Source organism: Panthera uncia, chromosome D4, assembly GCF_023721935.1.
Source record: "Panthera uncia isolate 11264 chromosome D4, Puncia_PCG_1.0, whole genome shotgun sequence".
NCBI lineage: Eukaryota > Metazoa > Chordata > Mammalia > Carnivora > Felidae > Panthera > Panthera uncia.
This window is the reverse complement of record NC_064807.1, coordinates 73,867,105-73,889,864: the sequence shown is the minus strand read 5'-3', so window position 1 is coordinate 73,889,864 and position 22,760 is coordinate 73,867,105. Positions and strand designations below refer to the sequence as shown.

General features: G+C 49.7%; 1 protein-coding gene across 1 annotated transcript in view; it reads right to left on the bottom strand.

The window, feature by feature from the left end:
* Nucleotides 1-22,760, bottom strand: part of PAPPA (pappalysin 1) — a gene marked incomplete at its 5' end in the record, with an annotated part of 244,324 nt that overhangs the window by 50,237 nt on the left and 171,327 nt on the right. The window contains 3 exons of the mRNA XM_049629607.1: nucleotides 8,492-8,675; nucleotides 10,965-11,133; nucleotides 20,707-20,920. Coding sequence (XP_049485564.1) covers nucleotides 8,492-8,675; nucleotides 10,965-11,133; nucleotides 20,707-20,920 — 567 coding nt within the window. The remainder of the gene's footprint in view (nucleotides 1-8,491; nucleotides 8,676-10,964; nucleotides 11,134-20,706; nucleotides 20,921-22,760) is intronic.

Sequence of the window (22,760 nt, the reverse complement as noted above, 5' to 3'; positions counted from 1 at the left end):
GAAGAAGAAGAAGAAGAAGAAGAAGAAGAAGAAGAAGAAGAAGAAGAGGAAGAGGAGGAGGAGGAAGAAGAGGAAGAGGGAGAAGAAGAGGGAGATGAAGAAGAGGAGGAGGAGGAGGAAGAGGAAGAAGGAGGAAGAAGAGGAAGAGGAGGAGGAGGAAGAAGAAAGAAGAGGAAGAAGAAGAGGAGGAGGAGGGGGAAGAAGAAGAGGAAGAAGAGGAGGAGGAAGGGAAGGAGGAAGAAGAAGAAGAAGAGGAAGAAGAGGAGGGGGAAGAGGAGGAAGAGGGAGGAGAAGGAGGAGAAGGAGGAGGAGGAGGAAGAGGAAGAAGAAGAAGAAGAAGAAGAAGAAGAAGAAGAAGAAGAAAAGGAAGAAGAAGAGGGAGAAGAAGAAGGAGGAGGAGGAGGAGGAGGGGAGGAGGAAGAAGAGGAAGAGGAAGAAGAGGAGGAAGAAGAAGAAGGAGGAAGAAGAGGAGGAGGAAGAAGAGGAGGAGGAAGAAGGAGGAAGAAGAGGAGGAGGAGGAAGAAGAGGAAGAGGAGGAGGAGGAGGAAGAAGAGGATGAGGAAGAGGAGGAGGAGGAGGAGGAGGAAGAAGAAGAGGAAGAGGAGGAGGAGGAGGAGGAGGGAGAAAGAAGAGGAGGAAGAGGAAAAGAAAGAGGACATAGGCAGTGCTGGGCACTTTCTCTATAGGCTCCTTGCTCCCTGGCGCCAATCATTGTCTTCTTTCTCCTCCTCTGTCAGTGTGATCCATCTGGTGAGCACGAGGCAACCTAGTGTCCGTGAACTCCACAAAGGATCGCATGTTGATAAACAGTGATAATGCAAACTATAGAGATTTCTACATCAAGTAAAAGATGATTCATTTGGCTTCCATAGAAGCAGAGAGGTTTCTAGAACACCAGAGACTACAAACGGCTTTTTGCATTGCTTTTGTGACTGGGGCAGTGTTTTGGGGTACACAGGCATAGCAAAAGCTATAGGCTCCTATAGCTTTTAGGGAAGGGGGAAGAGGAGTTATAAAAGATATAAGCTGAATTGACCTCTCTGAATTCCCCAGGAAAGATAAAATATCTGTGGAAAAAGTGTTAGGACTCCTAAAAGTATACCGTATCAGCATTGCAAATTATAAAGTGAAAGTCATGGTCCTTTAGTGGCAAGATAACATAAAAATTGCAAAATGTTACTCAAGAGAGGAAATGTGTGTGTGTGTGTGTGTGTGTGTGTGAGAGAGAGAGAGAGAGAGAGAGAGAGAGAGAGAAAGAGAGACAGAGACAGAGACAGAGACACAGAAAGAGAATGCAAACCAGAAACGTAAATTCTGGGAGAGGGTATGTAGGAGTTAGCTGTGTACCACATTCAAAAGAAGAACCATGCTAAAGCAGGAATTGGTGGTTCAGGACCATGGACATGCCCGCACCCCAACAACAAACAAAATCCAGGAGATGCAGACACAGAATCAGTATTGCCATGCCCAGCCGTAGCCACTACTCTATATCTACTATATGGCATTGAAGAAAGGGTATAACACATGCTATCCATGTCCTGCCCTCATCCCCTTAGCCCTGACCTCTGTATTCTGAAGGATGGTTACTGTACCTGCAATCCTGTGCTGGAGGCCTTTGGTTGTGGTCATGTGTGCATGCGCTGCCTGTGCATAGGGCAAGCTCACAGTGCTGCTGGGAAGAAGCATTCAACCAGTGATGGAGCTGGTGGATTAACATGCCAGTTCCCAGAGCTGCGGTACCTCTGAGGAGTATTCTGCTCTCTCACAGTTCCCCAAAGGGACTGGCCTCTGGTTGCCCACAGCAGTATCTGGCTCTAAAAGAGACCCTGGATGCTTCTGTCACGTCCATGCCTCCTGATCTCATTCCCTGCCTGTGTTTCCTGGGGGAGCATGATGATCTCTGGAAAAGGACATGCGAGCTGAGATCAAGAGACAGATGCTTAACTAACTGAGCCACCCAGGTGCCCCTCATCTGTTCATCTTTAAAGTCAGGAAAATAAACCTTGCTCACCCTACCTACAAATGTGCCTAAAGAAATTTCAATCTCTAGTGAATATTAAAATAATTATAAATGTACTGTCAAAGAAATGTGCCTGTTTTTATTATTTTATTCAAAAGATTACCCAGAAGACCAAATGTCTTTGGGAGCACCTTTAAGTCTGAAATTAACCTAGGGCAGAATACAAGTTGCGAAGTACCAGGAGACCTAACATCTGATTTCTTAGTACGTCATACATGGTGCCTGCATCCTGAAGCCAGGGAATGGACCTTGTTCATTCCTTTAGTGCCAGACCCTAGCCTAGTGCCAAGCACATAGTAGGTCCTTCGTATCCATTTGTTAAATGCATGAACTATTATGAATCTGCATGTGACACTGAATAAGTCACCTAACCTCTCTGGCCTTAAGCCAAAGCTGTCTTTGAGTTCACAGCAGCTCTACAATTTAGGATGTGAAAGAATATTGGCCACTGTATTGTTTTGAGAAAACACAAATGCAGCTAGATGGACTGGAAAAGGACACACGAGCCCCTGGGAGGCTGCATCGGCCAAAGGCTAGTATTGCTGGAGCTGGGAGGAAATTCAGTTTCTTTGTTCCTAGTAAGAAATAGACCTTAACAGAAGATACAGAGGAGGAAGAGGAAGAAAGACAGGAAGTATAGAGGAGAGGTCTCTGTACAAAGTCCTGGGCCAGATGAGACAGGAAACAAGGACATAAAGGATTTCAGGATGGTTGTTTTACCAAAAGGAGCCAACTGGAACTTCACCCAGCACTGAGGCTACAACAAGTCAGAGGGAAAAGCTGAGGCAAAAGAAATGGAGCCATCAAGAGAAACATGCCATCCTCTGCCAATTTCAGTCTGGAAAGCACATTCCTAGGCTCCTGAGACCCCATGGAGTCAAAGAGAAAATCTGAGCTGGGCTTGGCAGTCCCAGAAAGCATGTCATTTGCTCAGGAAAACTGGGCTCTCATAGCTCCAGCCGAGGTGAATCAGATTACATTTTGATTGTTTAATTGTCCAGTTCTCCTCCTAAATGTCTGAAAGGAATTATACCAATAGCTGTTTGGAATTGAGTCCATCAGGTAGGCCCAGAAGGAATTATCAGGGCCATCTTCTTGATGTTCCTCATAACCCAATTTGTCATCAATCCCATTTTGTAGGTGAGAAAACAGAGTCCCTATAAGGGAATGTGAGTCACTCAATCTAGAGTTGGGGCTCCCTCAAGATCTGACTCCTAAGTGCTCTCTATCTCTCTCTCTTTTAAATGTTTGTTTGTTTGTTTGTTTATTTAGAGAGAGAGAGCGGGCGAGAGAGCACAAGGGGGAAGAGGCAGAGACAGAGAGAGGGAGACAGAGAGAATCCCAAGCAGGCTCTGCACCATAAGCAGAGAACCCAATGAGGGGCTTGAATTCACGAACCACAAGATTGTGAGCTGAAATCAAGAGTCAATGCTTAACCAACTAAGCCACCCAGGCACCCCACCTAAGTGCTCTCTTGACCCCACCACAGGGCTTTTACCCATGAGCACAGCCAAAGAACATGTCATGGAATCAGGAGAATTTGGATGAGTGGAGTATCTCAAAATCAAGAACTGGTCATACAATAAGATTTCACAACCTCCACCCCCTTGTCCAGAATGGTGCCCTTTGCTTCCACATTTCTTTACCAAGGGGCCTCATTTGTCATTCTGCATGTTAGACTCAAAGGAAAGAGGCTGTTCTAAGATGCATTCACCACCAGAGACAACTAATGGAAAACTTCCCAAGAAGAGAGAGAAAGGAGCCTGCAACATTGCACACCTGCCATGCAGGAGAGGCTTGGGAATGCAAATGGCAGGCACAAGGTAGATAATTCCACCAGATTGGTGGGCATGGCATGCCCAGCAAAGGGTCATATCTAGAGTCAGGACTCCCGCCTTCTGGCCTCAGTGCTAATGGTAATGTCTTTCTCTTTTGGGCCTCAGTTTCCCTATCGCCAAATTAAATGATTATCCTTGATAACCTCTGGGCTTCTCCAAGCTCTGAGGTTCCAGTCTTCAGTGGGGTTCTGGGTTGAGGGACAGGCTTCAGAAAAGGTTAAAGGGCTTTAGCAAGTAAGAACAGGCTTGACTCTCAAAACCTGAGCAACTGCTCAGAGTGGAGCACGAGTGAGAAAGGAAGAATCATTTAACAGATTACATCTTAGCATTGCTCATGTCGAAAAGTGGCCTCGTAGGCAGCTCTGTGATCTTGGACAAATCTCTTCTCCACTGTGACCCTCAAGTCTCCAGGCATAATCTGAGTAGTGGTCTACCATCAGCACCCAGCAGTGGTTCGGACCCAGTGGCATCCTAGTCCATCCGGGGCCCTGACCATCCCAAACACCAGGGTGACAGATGGAGAAAGAAGCATTCTCTTAGGAGTTGTAGGAGAATCTCTCTTGTAGGGGAAGGGTGACCCTGTTTTTTGTGGGGAAGATGTCCTGATGAGATCATTGGGACCCTCCAGGGTCTGGCTATCTGCTTCTGAGAAAGAAGGAAGGGTCTCCTCCTGAGACAGAAAAGAGAATGTGCAATTCCTACAGTGAAGGAAGTCATAACAGACTCTGCAGGGAGATAGTTGGGGGTGAGGAAAAGAGTTGAGGGCAGGTAGGAAGGTTCACTGCTATAGGATGTGGCCACTCTCTTTGTCCACTCAGCTTACATCTCCATATTTGGTAATGCTTGAGAAATCAGGAAGTGCTCAATGATGTTGAGTATCTTCTGGAAGCAAGTAAGTAGACTGAGTTTTCAATCTGAGGTTAAATAGGCAAAACAGACAGAAAAGGCAATAAAAGCTAGTAGTACAATGTGAACCTTTGAGAAAGATCTTTGTAGGATGAAGGTGTGCTCACTTTATTTTTTTAAATATTATTTATGTAAGTAGTCTCTACATCCAACATAGGGCTCGAACTCACAACCCTGAGATCAAGAGCCCCATGCTCTTCCACATGAGCCAGCCATGCTCCCCAAGACATGCTTACTTCAGAAGCCCCACTCCACGGTCAAGCGCACCCAACACAGTTGAGTTGAGGTTGACGAGGTGATATAAGTAATGTTGCATTTTTAGCTCTTTAATTAAACATTTATGATTTTGAAGTTTTGTTGTTGTTGAACTTGAGAATATATTTCCTCTCATCCATTTTTGTGGGTTCTACCTGTGCTTGTAATGCTCATTTAGTATAGTGCTTCGGTAGAAGTGACTCTAAGGCTGTGGGTTTGCAGGATATTTTGCGTACATCTTAAAGAGGGCTCAGAATTTAAGTGAAAGTGGGGATATTCAAGAAAAATTCCCTGGTAATAGAAAGTTAAGTGTTTGTTATATCAGTTCCCAGGGGCTACACTAGTAATTGCCTGTCCTGAGTGGTGGCTGCTTGTCTGATGACACTTACCTCCCAGGTTCTGGGAGGAACATGGAGGATGGAACCTGTCTCCACAGCTCCCAGGACTAAGGCCTCCATGAGATGAAGAGGTCGGGGCTGGGAGAGAGGTCATGGCACAGGTTCTCACAACGATGCCCCTTGGGGAAGGGGCTCAGTATTCACTGAGCACTTTCTCTGGCTCTGGAATTTTATACACACCATATCTTTCAGTCCTCAACTGGACTCTTCAATGTGGACACTCCTACTCTCATTTAACAGATGAGAGTATTGAGGCTCACAGTCATGAAATAGCTCTTCTAAGATCAACAGCTGGGGCAGAGCCAGAATTGGAATCCCAGTCTGTCTGATTCTAATGATAGTGTGCTTTTTGCTTACATTATACTGCTAGAAAAGGAAAAATGAAAGGAAGAAAGGGAAGGGAAATAAACAAAACATGGAGGGAAAAGTTGTTCACGTCCTTACCCCCTCACTTGAGAAGAGGGGCATCAACAAGCTCGAGAGAGAGGTAGCTGGACCTCCACCCAGTCCTTACTGCCTCCCACACCCATGCAGATGTGTCATGGAGAAATGCTTCTCTGCATTCTCCGGAGAAGAACAAAGTTGGGATCACCAACTATCAAAATGGTGGTCCTTCTGGGCCTCATCTCCACAGCGGGGTCACCCCCCTTCTACCATAGTCAGCAGAGGAGCAAGAGCAGAAGGGTCTGAATCACTTTAAGAACCATTATTAGCCACAATGGGGGCTATAATAATCAATGCTAATTTGCACACTGCTGCTTCCCAGAGGCCCCTGATTGAGAGGAGAAGTGTGATTTCTTGGGCTGGAGTTATTAACACACGCCACATCTAGGCCAAGGGAAGGGCTCAGACAGCCTGAAAGGTGGGGGGCTTACAATTTCCACTGTCTCTTCACCTCTCCCCAGCCTATGTCTTTCGAATACCTCGCATGAAATGGCTATAGCTTCTTTCCTCAAATCATGTTGGGTTAGAAATGAGGGGACCCAAAGGGTGCATCCCATCAGTGCTTCCTGTGTTTCTTTTGGGGTATTTTAGTGATATTTTGCTTTTGCTCTTTCATTCATTTCTTAAACATTTCCCGCAGTATTACTTTTTTTTTTTTTTTAAAGATGACTTTTTTTTTTTTTAACGTTTATTTATTTTTGAGACAGAGAGAGACAGAGCATGAATGGGGGAGGGTCAGAGAGAGAGGGAGACACAGAATCTGAAGCAGGCTCCAGGCTCTGAGCTGTCAGCACAGAGCCTGACGCGGGGCTCGAACTCACGGGCCGTGAGATCATGACCTGAGCCAAAGTCGGACGCTTAACCGGCTGAGCCACCCAGGTGCCCCTCCCGCAGTATTACTTTTATGAATTTATCCAGCCATCTGATCAAAACACTCTGTTGTGTCTTATTAAGTGCAGGTTCTGGGCTTGTTGACAGCAGATGTGAACATGGATTAGCCACAGCCACTGCCCTCCAGGAACTCATGTCCAGTAATCGTTGGAAACTCTGCTTCCCCCTGAAAATGTGGGGAAACTATTGACCCTCCCCAATCACCAAAATGCCTGCAACTCATGAATACATAACATTACATATAAGTTCAAGGGAATTCATAGACCTCATGCCAATTCCCCTGCATCCCATGGAAGTCCACTTATCCCCACTCAGTGGAATGATGGTAGGACCTATGTTTCATGGCAGGACCCATCTGAGGGAGGACCCATGCTTGAGTGAAATATCATTTTGGGTGTCTCATAAAGGGACAATGTTCCCTGTGATAAAATAAGCGAAGGAGAGGATCCTGGCACCTCTGAGAAACGGGTATACAGATCTTCCTCAACATATGACAGGTCATATCCTAATAAACCCAACACACGTTGAAAACACTGTAACTCAAAAATACATTTGTATTCCTAACCTACTGAACATCCTAGCTTAGCAGGTCGACCTTAGACGTGCTCCAAACATTTACATTAGCCTACAAAGTGGGGCAAAATCATCTAACGCAAAGCCTATGTTCTAATAACATGCCGAATACCTCATGCAATTTCTTGAATACTATGCTGATGGCGGCAGACAGAATGGCTGCGTGGGGACAGAGTGGTTGTATAGGTATCAGTTGCGAGGTACTATGCCCAGCACCACAAGCTGTGTCAGACGACATCCTGCTAGCCCAGGAGATCAAAATTCAGAATTCCAAGCACGGTTTCTACTGAATGCATGCCGCCTTTTGCACCGTTGAAGAATTGTAAGTTGAAGCATCATAACTTGGAGATCATGTGTCATGTTAAAACCCAGTATTCCGACTGGAAGCCAAGAGCATTGGTTCCGAAAATACCACTAGCTTGCTCTGTGATTTTGTACATGTTCCTTCCTTCCTCTCACTGGACCTCAGTTTTATCATGTTTCCAAATAATCACTTACTCCAAGAGCTCTGAGAACCCTTCTAGTCCTGACATTCTAGGTCACCCAGGCCGGCCTCTTCTCCATTTCCAAGATGTGGCCTCTTCTTCAGGAAGCCTGATTATGCCTCACTCGCCTCAACACCCCGATGCTGCCCAGGAGATCCCGGATCCCAGCAAGGGCTCCCCACTCACACCTGCTCCTCTCCCAGCTGGCCCTTCTTAAGGATGATCCGCGGCTTTGGTGACAGACACCAACGTGGATCCCACCCCAGAGAGTGTGGCCTCAGGCAAGTTCTTTAACCTCTCTGAGGCTCGATTTCCTCCACTGGAAATAACATGGGAATAATAATACGTATCTCTTAGGCTTACTGGGCCCTAATCCTATCCGGTGAACTAGTCACGTCACTTCCAAATGCTACTTTCTTAGAATCTTTTTCCTCCTCCCTCCCTTATCCCTGCCCTCTCTCCTTTTCTGTGAGACTTGTCATATTTATCCCCACTCTACTTTCTCCTCGGCTGCACAGCCAGGCCGTTTCCATAAATTGCACTGGTGGAGGGAAATCAGAGGAGCAGATAAACCCCATCCAGCCCTTGAAAGTGTTGGAGACCCAGGGGAGGGCCTGGAGGCAGCCTCTGGGTTTCCCACACAGGAAGCAGGGCCAAGCAGAGCCAAAGGGCCCCCGATACCTTTCAATTGCGCAGGGTGACGGCATTGGAAGGAGCACGTGCTACCAAAGGTGGTGCCTTTAAGGCAGGAGAAGGACGCGGCGTAGACGTGATGCTGGTCCGGGACGCCACAGTCCACTGGCTCACACGCCACCTGCTTGTTCCACTTGCCCTCGGTGCAGGTCACCATGACGCTGGGTCCCGTCTGAAAGGCAGAGGTGGGCACGGTAAGGGCATGCAGACGGAATCCCGCAGGTCGGAAGACCCTCTTTTCCCCCAGCGACAGCTCAGAGTCTCATCCTGGCTCCAGGAGGTCACTGCTTCAGCTCACTTTTAACAATCCCCACAACTGTTTGGATTTGGTATCTCAGTTCCCGTTCTCCAGATGCAGACACTGAGGCTCAGAGATATTGATTGGCTCCAAGTTACACAGCTGTAAAGAGGATACGTGGGACTCGAACTAAAGGCTGCACTCTTAACTCCTCCCTGGAAAATCTCCCGGATTAGTATTCCCATTGTGTTGATGAGAATCTTAAGACTCAGACCTCTTGGAGCCTGACTTCTTTCCTGAAATAGCCTGTGAAATATGGCACAACAGTGGGTCACTGGCTCTTGGTCTTTGTATCTTTTCTTGGCTCTGCAGGAGGTAATGGGGAGCCTCTTGTTCTGTGTGGTACGGAGTGGGCATAGCCCTGGGATACTGGAGGCCCGGATGTGAGTCCTTTGTGCTGAGTCTATGGGCAGGTCCCTCTCCTGACCTGAGCTTGCCCGCTCGCACTGAACCCAAGGATTGCTCTAAGAGCCACTCCCTGCTCTGAGATCTGATGGTTCAGTAGTTGAGAGAGATAGACATAAACAAGGAACAAGCCTGGGACAAGCGAAAAGAGTCGGCAGGGATTTGAACCAAACCAGAAGATGGCAGGGATGCGCGGGTGGAAGGGTGAGGCCAAGCTTCAGAGCCAAGGGAGGGACTGCCATCAGCAGCCCGCAGGCTGCCATTCAAGGAGGGAGCCGCCAGATCCCAGGGGACTGAGGATGCCAAATGTTGATCTGGGATCTTAAAAGCAAAGGACATTTTTCCCCTCCTAAGCACACATCAAAGGGAGCAGAGGTCCTTCGCTGCCAAAACAGCCTAATTGTTTCCACAGGAGTTCAGACCTGTCGTGTCTGACACGAGGAAGTAGGTGTCTAAGACAAGTGATCGAGGGCTCCGGGGCTCCCATGTGGGACTCTGTTCAAGCCCAGAAGCTCTACACAAAGGTCTCTCATAGACAAGTAGTGTGCGCTATGTGCCTTCAGCATGAAGGTGACGCCCACTGGCAGGGTCCTGGGAAAGGCTGCATCTAGTGACAGAGCCCCTGGCACCCTCAGATCTCATGGCTTCACAGCCCCCTCACCCCACTCCCCACAGCCACCTGAGATCCCACAGTGGCACGTGGCTGAAGCAACATCCTGCCGCATCTCAGATCCACCCACGGCCATTCCCCTTGGGCAGCACACTTCCCTCTTCCACAAGCTCCTCTCATGACTCCTGAGGGCTCTCCCTGTGACCAGTGTCAACGCCAGACTCCAAGCCACCACCGAGTGGGCAGCCAGACGACCTTTATCAACCATGATCTGACCACATCACCTTCTTCAACAGCTCCCTGTTGCCCCGATAAAGATAAACCTCAAACTTCCTGACCAACCTAACAGGGCCTCACACTGGTGGATCTTGCTTGCCCACCCCCCAGCCTCATTGCTTGGACGAGTTCTGGAAAGAAAGAATCGGTCTGCGGCATGCTGTTTCTCACCAACAGACTTCCATCTGCCATTTCTGCCTGTGCACAGAGCACCGATTTCTCCCTCCCCAGCCACACACCCTGGTGCCTATCTATCCAGTGGTTTTCAAGCCACTTCTTCCAGGGTGAGGCCCTCTGGGCTTCTACCACACCCTGCACTTGCCTTTACCCGTGTTTCTCACACTGTGAAGTCATTCCTCACTCCTTGTCTGCTCGCGGCAACAGTCACTAGGCTCCTGAAGAGAAGGAACTAGGTTTATCTTAGTGACATTTTTTTTTTCCTCTCTCTAGCACCTAGTACAGCATCTGGTTCCTGGCGAACAGATGTGTTACAATCTGTTTTACAATTACCACGAATGAGCGAACACCTCATTGTCGGAGGGCTCACCTCTTTCCAAAGCAGCCCCCTCAACTGAAGCAGAGCTCTGCCTGGGAGGATGTCCTTCCAAAATGCTCAGCCTCTGGTTCTGCAGGTTTGTAACCCTCACAAAGACTCTGATACAGGTTGTATGGAACGCTACCTTGCACGGGAACCATTGTCTTAGAAATTCCGCACCGGTGGGTTGACTCATTCAATCCACACATATTTACGGAGTATCTCCTGTGTGGCAGCACTGTCTGAAGTGCTGGGGATTCAGCAGGGGACACGCTCACCGCCCGGTCGGCCTCTCCCGGGCTGGAGAGGGGACCCTGAGCCCAGCACCTGCGCATACCTGGCTCTTGATGAGCTCGTCATCCCGCTGGATCTGGAGCACGTAGCCTGTCCGGCATCTCACGGTACACCGGGCACCGTGGTAGCGGTCGCTGCTGGAGCAGTTGAGAGAGGCGTTCTCCACCGCCAGCTCCGGGCAGTCGGCGGCCTCACATGCGAAGTGCACACAGCTGGGGAGGAAAGGAACGGGAGGGTCAGAGGGAGTTTCCCTGCAGGATCACTGCATGCCAGCTGGGAGGTAAAAAGCTCAAGGCGTCCCCCTCCAAAATTTTGGGAGCTGAGACAGAGGGGAGGGAGAGGTGCCGGCTTTGGTGAGGAAGACTCTGGAGGCAGTGGCCACAGTGTATCACAGGGCATGGTTTATGGAAACAGAGAAGCCAGGGTTCAAACATGGCAGAGAGCTGTCTGTGTTATGCATCTTCAAACCTCACAGAACCTCGGTTTTTCCATCTGTGAAATAGGGATCATGATCACAGCAAGTACACACTGAGTCTCTCACGTGCCAGGCACCAAAGATGAACAGCAGACTCTTCGTATTCTGTAACAATACTCACTTTCGAGGGCGGTGGTGAGAAATCAGATAGGTCAGGAAAGGCACAGAGCAGAATTCCCGGCACGTAAAGACACTCCCTAACTGGCAGCTAATGGTATAAACAAGTCTATGCTCTATAACTTAGAAGCTGTGTGACTTTGGGCAAGGTACATCACCTCTCTGAGCTTCAGAGCACTCTCAGATTTGGCCAACCCATAGGGTCATGAGACCCAACTGAGGTGCTGATTGTAGAAGTCTTTTATAAACTGTAAGGTGACTTCTGGATTGTCAGTAAAGCTGTTCAATGATCATGCCTTGCTTCTTGGTGTGGCTACTGTTCTAATCTTGCTGTCGATTTGAATTCTACCCACCTCGCAAGTCTGCGCTCCATGTAAATTTGTACAGGAAAATTTCCCCTGTATTCCCTGTGTTCCCAGGGGAGATCCCTGGCAGGCCTTCTGCCCTCCTTTCTCTGACTGGCCTCACGCTTCATGCATTGAAAGCACGGGGTCCGGGTACCCACCATGTGCCGGAATGTGTGCTAATCCTTAAGGAAATGGAAATATAAAATCCCTGTACTGCATGGTCTTTCCCCTTATGTTTACTGTTACACAGACACTCAGTAACTTTAGCGACTATTCACTGATTGCTTAGGTACATGAGCTCACTCCATGCTCACAACACCCCTATGAGCTAAGTGTTATTCATTTTATAGCTGGAAAAATCGGGGACCGGTGAGATCAAGTTACTTCTGTAACTTCCCACCCAGATGTGTGGCTCCAAAGTCCTTGTTGTCAACCTTGCCCCTCACCTGGACTAGAACTTTGCTGAGGGTAGAGATACTGCCTGTTTCATCTTGGGGCACTCTGCACTGCGATAAAGATGCTTTGCATATGGTAGGTGCTTCTTAGTAGCAAGAAACAAGTGGGGGGGGGTCTCGCAATTGCTGTTAAGCACTTTGAGGAGGCTGAGACGTTCACCGGGAACACAGAAAGCTTGTAGGGGGCAGTTTTCTCTAATGTTTGCCTCTCTGACTATGTCCACACCAATGACGGCCACAGGGTGTGCACAGAGAGCTAGGTCTAGATGTGCGCTCAGAGCCTCAAGGCTTTCACTTTCCTGTGTTTATCTAGGAGACAGGGAGTAAGTGGTGGCCAAACCAGCTTAAGAAGAAATTCACAATTTTTTTTTTCTTGGTCCCCATTTCAGGATACCCCACTGAGGGTTTTACAGGAAGATAGCTACCCATCTCCATGCTCTATGTCCTGCTCAGAAGTATGGGGAGAATCAAGGGGTAAGGGTGGGGGTATGAGCTAACAGCCTCCAAACATCACAAATTCACTTTTTAAAATACTCGGAAAAGGGAAGCGTTTGAGGCTTTAGACCCACACCCACGCGGGCTTTGCAATCCCCACATAACCCCCTTCCCAAAGGCAACGCGTGAGAGGGATTAAGTGACACTTGCTGAGATATTCGATTCTCCGCCCTCCTTTCTACCCCCCCACCCCACCCCCGACAGTCTCCCCTGCATTGTGCCATGTGGAGGCCTCTAAGAGACTATAACTCTGGAGTCAACGCAAGGGCTCTGACACCAAACAATGCATCTGTTCACGGTGTGTAAGCGCCGGGGGCAAGAGCCACATGGTTCCAATTTAAATAGATTTACTCTGTAAGCTACCAGCTCCTGAGCTAGTCTTCTGACCTATGCCTTACAGTGCGGCCATGCTCGCTCCGTGCTCCCAGGATGACGGCCAGGGGGCTCCGGGCTGCTCCGGGCTATGGGGCCACAAAGGTAAAAGCAGCCTGTACCTGCCCCCCACCCCCATGTCTCTGCACATTAATGTTCCTCGTAAGAAAAAGGATAAACTGAAACAATGGATATCCTACAATGAAAAAGGCACAGGACTTAGGAACTGGGCAAATCCGGCCTCTACATGCAGGAATGCCCCTTATCGTTAACCTTGGAAAGTTACATAGTACACGGAGCCTCAGTTTTCTCCTCCGTAAAATGGAAGTAAAAATCCAATTTCTCTCTCAAGAGTATCAACAGGGTGACAGGTCAGCCACTCATTCATCTATTCCACAGACCTTGGGTGGGGGCCTTGATGCACACCAGACACTGTTGTAAACCCTGGGGATACATGAAAATTCCTGCCACCTGTGTCTTTGAGGAAGAAGGACATGCACCCCAGAAAAGTCATAAAGAAGCCTATTTCAGGCACAGAAAGGGCACTAACGAGGAAATTATAGAGGACGACTGTTGGGGGTTGGGGGGAAAGGCACCATGTGCAGATGGGTCAGGGGGAGGAAGCCTCCATGAAGAGGGGACATCTGAACTAAGACCTGGATGAAACGAAGGGATAAGCCAAGCAGAGGTGTGGAGCAGAGGGAATCCCAGGCAGAGTAAAGAACACATGCAAAGGTCCAGGACTGGATGGAGCTCAGTGTGTTTGTATAATAGAAAGCCCCATGCACGAGAAATGCTTTGGAAACTATGATATTGGCAAGAGAAGATGGTTTCTCTGGCTCTCTCTGCTGTAGAAGGAAAATATCCCCTGGTACATGAGTTATCTGACCAAAAGGTTTCATGGCCAAAAGAATAGGGTAGCATTGGATTCATGAGAAGTCAGCTTTTTTCTTTTTCTTTTTCTTTTTTTTTAATTGCAGAACTTCTCAGAACCTTGATGTGGATTTCCAGGAGGGGCTAAGACACACATCATTTTCCAAATTCTGATAACCTTTTCCAGTGTGTCATTTCTGGATTAGTGTCCTCCAGAGAACACTGTGGGGACTGAGGCATCCCTGCTTTTTCAGCACATCTGTGCATGCCTGGCTCACAGGCTTCAAAACAGGGAGAAAGGGGGAAGGGAAGGGAATCCGTGCCAGGTATGAGCCCCTGTGTTTTACCTACATCACCTGATGTGCATCCTCACCATAACTTCTTGAGGTAGTACAATTACTCCCATTTTCAAGAAGAGGAAAGTGAGACTCAGTGAGTTTAGCTGGCTGGCCAAAGGCGCTCTGTATGGACAGAATGTCAGTGCTGTTGTGCCGGCCTGTCCCCTAAGCCCCTGCTCTTCTCTTTGCATTCCCATCAGCTGGAAGGGTTGTATGAACACATTGTCCAAAAATGATAAACATTACCCCAAATACCCCTCCCAAATAACTCCCTGACACGGCCCTGTCATTTCTAAAATACAAAAACAAAAATCAAAACAAGAAAAACAAAAGAAAAACCTCTGTCTTCATTTTAAAAAGGGGGCAGGTGGGGCTCCTGGGTGGCTCAGTCTGTTCAGTGCCCAACTCTTGATCTCGGCTCAAGTCATGATCTCATGGTTCATGGGTTCAAGCCCCTCACTGGGCTCTGCACTGATGGTGCAGAGCCTGCTTGGGGTTCTGTCTCTCCTTCTCTCTGCCCCTCCTCCACTTGTGCTCTGTCTCAAAAAATAAATAAATAAACTTAAAAAAAAGACTTTAAAAAATGGGGGAACGATTTAATACCCATGATGGGCAACAAAAATAAGAAAGAAAAAAAGAAGACACTTCTCGGAGTAAGTTGGCTAATCCAAGGGATGGGGGAAGGGGCTTTTATCAATGAAATTCTCACAGGTGGGTAAAGGAGGAGACACACATCCCACATACAAAGATATATAAATATTTTTTTCCATATATATATATATATGTATATATATATATATATTTAATATATTTACTTATAGACTCAAGTTTCGTATAGAGGTATATCCTTCAGTGATTCAATAGCCAACCCCCAACTGCTGTCCCCTCTGCCCAGGGAAATGGCCCCCAGTCATGCATAACAGGATCCAAAACTGTTCAACCAGGATCCAAAAGACCAGCACTGGAAGGGCTGCTGAGGGTCCCATTCCTGGCTGTGTCCCTTGACTCTTGGCCCAAGTCCTGTAGCTACGCCGTGGGGAAGGGGGGATAATAATAATCCCTATTTATAGATCACTGTGGGTTACCTCAGATGGAGACCACAGAAAAGTCAGCATGTCCACACTAGAAATGAATGGAAGACACTCATGGCACCTTCCCAGCGCTGCAGGGTCACTGGGAAGGGAGACTGAGACAGTGATGAAGATAGGGCTCCTTTTTCCCTTCCGGGGAATGCAGCGACTACTGGAAGGGAATCCTGAAAGGCTCTTGAACCCTGGAATCCTAGAAGCCAGAGGCAGTGGCCCAGGGGTGATGAGGCCCTGTCGGATGCCTGCAGGGTGGGGACAGCAGCGCGTTGTGCGGGGCGCCTGAGGGAGGGGCGGCTGGCAGAGCAGCAGGTCACTACTGGCTCAGGTGGCCCACGGCACCGACCCCATCATGTCTCCAATCTGCCGATGTCTTTACTATGAACACTCCTGACATTTACATGTTGGCAACTAATTACAGAAGAGGATTAACGGGGGGCAGATCCACATTGTTTGTGGCCTCATTGGGCCCGTGTGGCAGGAATCTTGAAACTTCAGATGAAGAGGAACCTGCTTTGCCCCGGGAGGCCTGAGGACTGGATTCCAATGCCAGTTCTGCTGCTAAGTGGCCGGGTGGCCTGAGGAACTCCCTTCCCTTGCCAGGACCTTATGAGAATGAGAATGCAGAACCAGAGAGTCTCTTAGAGGCTTCCCAGCTTTCAGGGACCACAGTTTTATGGAGACAAAACAATAGAGGTATCTAATTTCACAGCCCTTGGGAAGGGGGAAAAACAGACTTTGATAATCCCAGTTATTGAAAGGACACAGAAGCAGAGGAAGGCCAGTAGACATCTGACAGGAGTGGAGATTAAACAACATCTGGGAGAAGAGTCAGGAGCATCTGGTACCTTCCAAGAGACACACATGCTCAGCCACAGCGGTTCCATCTGCAGATGTGTCCCCCAGACCAGCGACTCCCAACAAGCATTCTGAGAGGTGCTGATCCCTTGTGGGCTGGCCAGTGTGGGGGAGCCTGTGGTCTCTGGCCATGAGAGGCTTCTTGCTGGGCTCCAAATCTCATACACGAATTCCTATAGAATCATCTGATGGGATAGATAGTCACGTGTGGGCTCCTGGCAGTGCACAGACTCTGGGGATGCTTGTAGGCACATCAACTCACCCCCACCCCACCCACAGTCTAAGCCCACACTGGCTACAAGGAGTCAATCTGGCCATAGGAAGAATTTGTTTCCTCCTAGAGTTGGCTTTCTAAAAGTTAGCTCTCTATTGGAACTGTCCTTCTCTGGGTGGGCTGGCATGGGGGAGTGGGAAGAGTTTCAGGTAGAGGAAAGAAGGAAGGAACGAAGGAAGGAACGAAGGAAGGAACGAAGGGAGGGAGGGAGGGAAGGAAGAAGGAAGGAAAGAAGGAAGGAGGAAAGGAAGGAGAAAAGAAAGAGGAAAGGAAGGAGGGAAGGAAGGAGGGAGGGAGGAAGGAAGGAAAGAGGGAAGGAAGAAAGGAGGGAGGGAGGGAGGAAAGAAGAAAGGAGGGAGGGAGGGAAGGAGGAAGGGAAGGAAGAAGGAAGGAAAGAAGCAGGGAGGAAAGGAAGGAAGGAAGGAAGGAAGGAAGGAGAAAAGAAAGAGGAAAGGAAGGAGGGAAGGAAGGAGGGAGGGAGGGAGGAAAGAAGGAAGGAGGGAGGGGGGAAGGAAGGAAGAAAGAAGGGAGGGAGAAAAGAAGAAAGGAGGGAGGGAGGAAGGAAGAAAGGAGGGAGGGAGGAAGGAAAAAGGAGGGAGGGAAGAAAGAAAAAAGGAAGGAGGGAGGGAAGGAGGGAGGGGAGGAGGGAGGTAGGAAGGAAAGAGGAAAGGAAGGAAAGAGGGAGGGAGGAAGGAAAGAGGGAAGGAGGGAGGGGGAAGAAAGGAAGAAAGGAAGGAGGGAGGGAGGAAGGTAGAAAGGAGGGAGGGAGGGAGGGAGGAAGGAAAAAAGGAGGGAGGGAGGAAGGAAAAAAGGAGGGAGAGAGGAAGGAGGTAGGAAGGAAAGAGGAAAGGAAGGAGGGAGGGAGGGAAGGAAGGAGGGGAGAGGGAAGGAGGGAGGGAAGCAAGGAGGTAGCAAGGAAAGAGGAAAGGAAGGAAGGAAGGAGGGAGGAAGGAAAGATGGAAGGAGGGAGGAAGGAAAGATGGAAGGAGGGAGGAAGGAAAGAGGGAGGGAGGGGGGAAGGAGGGAGGGAGGAAGGAAGGAGGGGGAGGGAAGGAGGGAGGGAAGGAAGGAGGAAAGGAGGGAAGGAGGGAGGGAGGGAAGGAGGGAGGGAGGAAGGAAAGAAGGAGGGAGGGAAGGAAGGGACAAATGAAGGGAAGGGAAGGGAAAGGGGAGAGGAAGAGAGTACTAATTGTATAAGCACATGGCTCACTGAATTTTGTAATAAACTGTTCAATTTCTGTTTAGAACCACAGGATAGATAGATAGATAGCATACGTGTGTGTGTCAGACGCACAGGAGCCTCGATCCATGGTGTGGCTTTCCTCACTGAAGAAGCCTCTTAACCCACTCACCACCATCACTACGCGCCCCCGTTGTCCCCCCTTCCCCTAGGTGTGGAGCTGGGCTTGGGCTAGAATCCCGCAACTGGACCTCTCATTTGAAAGCTGATCCTGTTTCCTTGGGCCTCTGAATTTATTCTGAGTGCTGCACCGGGACTGGAGACCCTTGAATCTAGGTCAGAACACCCGCCCGAATGGATTTTGCTGTGGTGACGCTTCTCCCAGGGCAGCCCGCTAGATATCATGCCGCTCTCGGGAGAAGAGAAGGAAAATGAGGAGGGAGAGGGTGGGAGAGGAGGCAGAGTGGGCGGAGAGGGAGGGGAGACAGCAAGAAAGAGAATCCGTGGGGTGGGGACGAGGGAGGGGTGGAGGGCTGGAGGCCGGGAGGCCAGAACAGCCCCTTTCACTACCTGGGAACCAGCTGAGAGTCAGCGGGCCATTTCTACTAGAGCCAGCTGAACTGTGTGCTATAAAAAGTGATGCTATTTACCTTGGTGTTCTGAGAATGGAGAAAAACATCCCACGGTTTTTTACAGTTGTTGCTTTTTTCTCTTTTCTTTCCTCTCAGTTTGTTTGTTTTCAGGCACATTTATGCGGTCCTGGCTATTTGGGTAAATGCCTCTTCAGCTCTCCAGGGGCAGCTGCCTCCTTCTCCAACCCCTCTCGCCCCCTCAGTGCACTCGGGTGCGGGGTGGGGGGGTGTCCCAGCACCCCCGGCCTTGGCACTGGGGGCTCCGCCCATCCTAGCCAGGTCCGCGCTCAGGGCTGAGCCGCTGAGACCCTCAGAGCCACAGCTCGCTCACCTCCCGCGGTCCTTGTCACGAAACGCTCACACATGAGCATTCCTGACAAGTCCTCTCGTCTCCTAGACGTGCTTGGCTCTGTTGAGCGCTTGGCTCTGGTGGCTTTTCGGGGCACACGAAGCAGGATTTTGCCTCCTACTGCCTGGACCGCCTTGACTCACCCTCTCTGTCCATACCTCGCAGGACAAGTGTGATAACGAAATAAAATAATGAAATAAGATAATGAAACACATGTTGCTTTCTTTCCCCTGCATCTCACCCCTCCCCGTTCTTGGGAACTACAGACTGTTTGAATTGGAAAGAACCACAGAGAACATTCGATTCATCACCATCATCCCATGGATGGGGAAACTGAGGCCCAGAGACATGGTATGACTGGCTCACAGTCGTACATCCGGTCAGAGATGGGGCAACGCTTTGTCCCCGCTCAGTGCTTCTCAGTCACGAGTCCAAGAACTCAACAGATACTAAACAATTGATTTGTTTCTGAGGTTAAACACTTGTAACTGTTTACTTCGGACACAGGAACTGCTAATTGAGAATTCAAAGAAGCCAGTTGTTGGCCTCAGTCAACTTGCCCATGGTCCCGGTGGCTGGTTAAGGATGGGAAAGCATTGCAGAAAAGGTCTAATGGATTTGCATTTCCCATCGACATTGTTTCCCTGGGTTCTGAGAATTAACTTATTTTTATAGTCTACAGAGCCAGGGATGAAAAAGCCCTTTTAGTGTGAAATATAACAGTGGGTGATATTTAAGGAGCTCTTTTGCCTCCGAATGATTGCGACAGACTTTGCACAACAGAAGCTAGAGACAGTGGGTGCAAAACAATGTGGGTTTTGCAACCACCTTTTGTGTCCCCTGTGGTGGCAAGGGCGTGGGAAAGGCAGTGGCCACCACCACCCCCCCCCTTTCCTCTCCTTGCTCCCAGGTATACAGGGCTGGACTGGATTGCCTTTCATAGCGCCTCACTCTGGGGGAGCCCACTGGGACTCCCCCTGTCATTCTGTCTCCTTCTGGATCTCATTAAACAAATGTGAGAGGTGCTGTGTGAGCCTGGACCCACCCTTCCCCTTTCGGGGCCCTGGAATCCTAGAGGGTAACACGGGCGTTTGAGACACTCCAGATGTACCCGATGATCTCCAGGGTTTCTTCCAGCTAGAAGAATTTCATGCAGAGAAGCCCCACTGTCAGATCAGAAAGTGGCCATAAATATTCTGTATTAATACATCAGCCTTGCACAGTGCCTAACGGTCTACAAGAGGACTTTCATCTACGGCGCACCATTCAGCCTTCATGACCACCCGGTGGGGTAGATATCATCCTCCATTTATTCCAAAATAGGAAAGGAAGACTCAGAAAAGTGAAGTGACTTGTCATGGGCACACAGGCAAGAAGGGGAATGTTCAAGCCCAGGTCAGAGGATCACCAAAGCTCATATTCTTTCCAGGAAAACACCATGCTCTCTTCTCGTCGGACCACTAGACCACTCAGGGGCTAGTTGGGGAAGGTGGAGAGATTTCCCCATCACTGAAACACACAGTAAGCTGGGATGAAGCAAACGGCAGTCTCCCTCCATCTGCCTAAATATTCCAGTATTTCAGAGCTGGAAGAGAGCTAATCCACCTGTCTTTTCTTTGTTCAAATGCGAATGCTGAGGCCCAGAGAGGGAACGCGATGTGTACCATGCAAGCAGGCCACTGTCAGCGCCAGGCCTGTGAGCCAGGTTAGGGGGTCTTTCCACCACCCATTCCTGCTTCCCTCCCTCACCCCTGGAATCCGGAGACACACAGGCCTCCCAGGCCCACAGGCAGAGCCAGCCAGAGGCCAGAGGATGGAGAAGGGAGAAACACGCAGACTTTTTATAGCAACACACGCATCTAGGCAGTTCCAGAAGGCGCCCATCTGCTTCTGGCTACAAAACGGCCCAGGGCGATCAGACCCAGGGTCCCTTACCTCTGCTCGGCAGGGCTGTAGGTCTCCCCTCTCTGGCAGCTGCTCAGGGTGACGGGGTCAAAGTTGTCGAAGGAGCGGAGGGCCACCCCCGAGATGGCGACCAGGGGTGAACTGAAGCTCACACGTACCGCCTGGCTGTGGTAGAAGGGCTGGCTGAGGTCATGCACCACAGGGATAATCAGGGGATTGTTCCTGCAGCTCAGGACATGGAGGCCTGTCAGGAGAGACAGAGGGCCGAGGGGCCAGGCTCATTACTCAAGGCCAGTCACGCCCTCCCCAACAGGCCCTTCCCGAAGCCCCCAGACCCTTTCATGTCACTGCACAAAAGCACCATTGGGTGGCCAGTGGGGATTTTGAGTTTGATTGAAAGTTTCTTTGTCTGCCTTTTTCTCTTGGTTCCAAATCTTTCCAATCCCTTTGCCTCCCTGCCCCCTAAGCTTTCTTGTCACCTAGCGCCCACAGCCTCTCTCCCTCCCCCAATGGCCACCTCTCAGACTAGCATCGCTGGCCCTGACCACCCTCCCACACTGCATGAGGGCTGGATGGTCTGAGTTGCTAGTTTTCAGGCTGCCTTCCCTATCCGCCATAAAGATGGTGGAAATAATTCACAGCAACACGCTCTTTCCAGAGTAAGAAGCCTGCTCTCATGTTTAATCCGGGAACCGGGGAGCAGCCCTGTGAGGTAGGGACCTCTGCACTGATTCAGCAGAGGTAAGACTGAGAAGCGAGGGCAGAAGGTGGTTTTCCAGGGGCACACGGAGCAGCCAGCAGGGTAAAGTCTACATTGAACCCAAGCTTGCTTCAGCTCTCGGTTCATTCTAGAACAGGGAGCAGGTCCCCAGGCTTTGAGAAGGAAGGGAGAGGGGCAGGGAGAAAGGGCACACCCAGAAGAGAGAAGGGGGCAATGGGGTGGGATGGAGTTGGAAAAGCAGACACTGGCTTTGGTGTCCAATGGACCTTGGTTCCAATCATGGTTTAACCTGCCTCTGAGGGGACTATCACATCCTAATGATGGGACTCCAGCAATCTCCTCAAACTCAGTTTCTGCCTCTAAAATCAAGGATGACTCTAGGCACATCCCAGCAGGCCTGCTCTGTTGGGATGTTTAGCTCCCAATCCAGAAGGGCCCCTGCTGTGGTCACTCAGAATGACAAGCGTTCCACGGGGGACGGATGCTGAGGACAGGGGACACTACAGGGAGGGACAGGGACACGTGCAAACCTCAGACATGAAGCAGCTTCTGTGGACTGGACTTTCCCCACTCCTCAGAGCCCTTAGCAATGCCAGGACAGCTATGAAAATATTTGCTTCTCACTTAGGGAAATTTCCCAGGCATCCGGATAAGTCCAGAGGGGTTTTCTTTCTCTTTCCTATTAATATGTCCCCCCTTTGCCTCTAAAACTAACTAAATAAATAAACATAAAAACAAAACAAAAACTCTCTCTGCCCCCTTGGCTTCTGCTTGACCTTGCAATGACCCCTTGCCTGCTGGCTTCATATGGGTCTTTGAAATGAGCTCCCTGCGGAACGGTGCAGGCAGGGGTTTGAAGCCCGACCTTCTAGGCCAGCCTAGAATTCCAAACACCTGGCAAGGCTACCCAGAGGTAAACTGGAAATGTGGGAGGGGATAAGAGGACGTTCCCAGTGCCAGCTCCTGTGTGGGGCACAGTCACAACAGTCCTAAGTAATACCTCATTTAATATCTCGCGATTTCACTGTCATGATAAAGTAGCACCGTGGTCCCTACTGTGCCTAAGAGGAAAGTAAGATGCCAGATGAGGTGCTCGGAGGTCAAGAAAAGTGTTCACCTTCTTGCACTGTGTGAGCAGAGGGACGGGAGTCAAGCCTGGGCTGTCAGCTCCGGAGCTGGGGCTGTGTCCTGTGCACCATGCATGCGTGGGTGTGCAGAGGGGTGTGCATGTGACAACTTGACAGTGCTGGTCCCGGTCCTCCCACAGCTGCTCAGCAGGTAGGACCTGACTCTTCTGCCTTCCCACTCCTGACACTGACCTTGTCTTATTCCTGCTCCTACAGGGAGCATGGCTGGTTGTGCT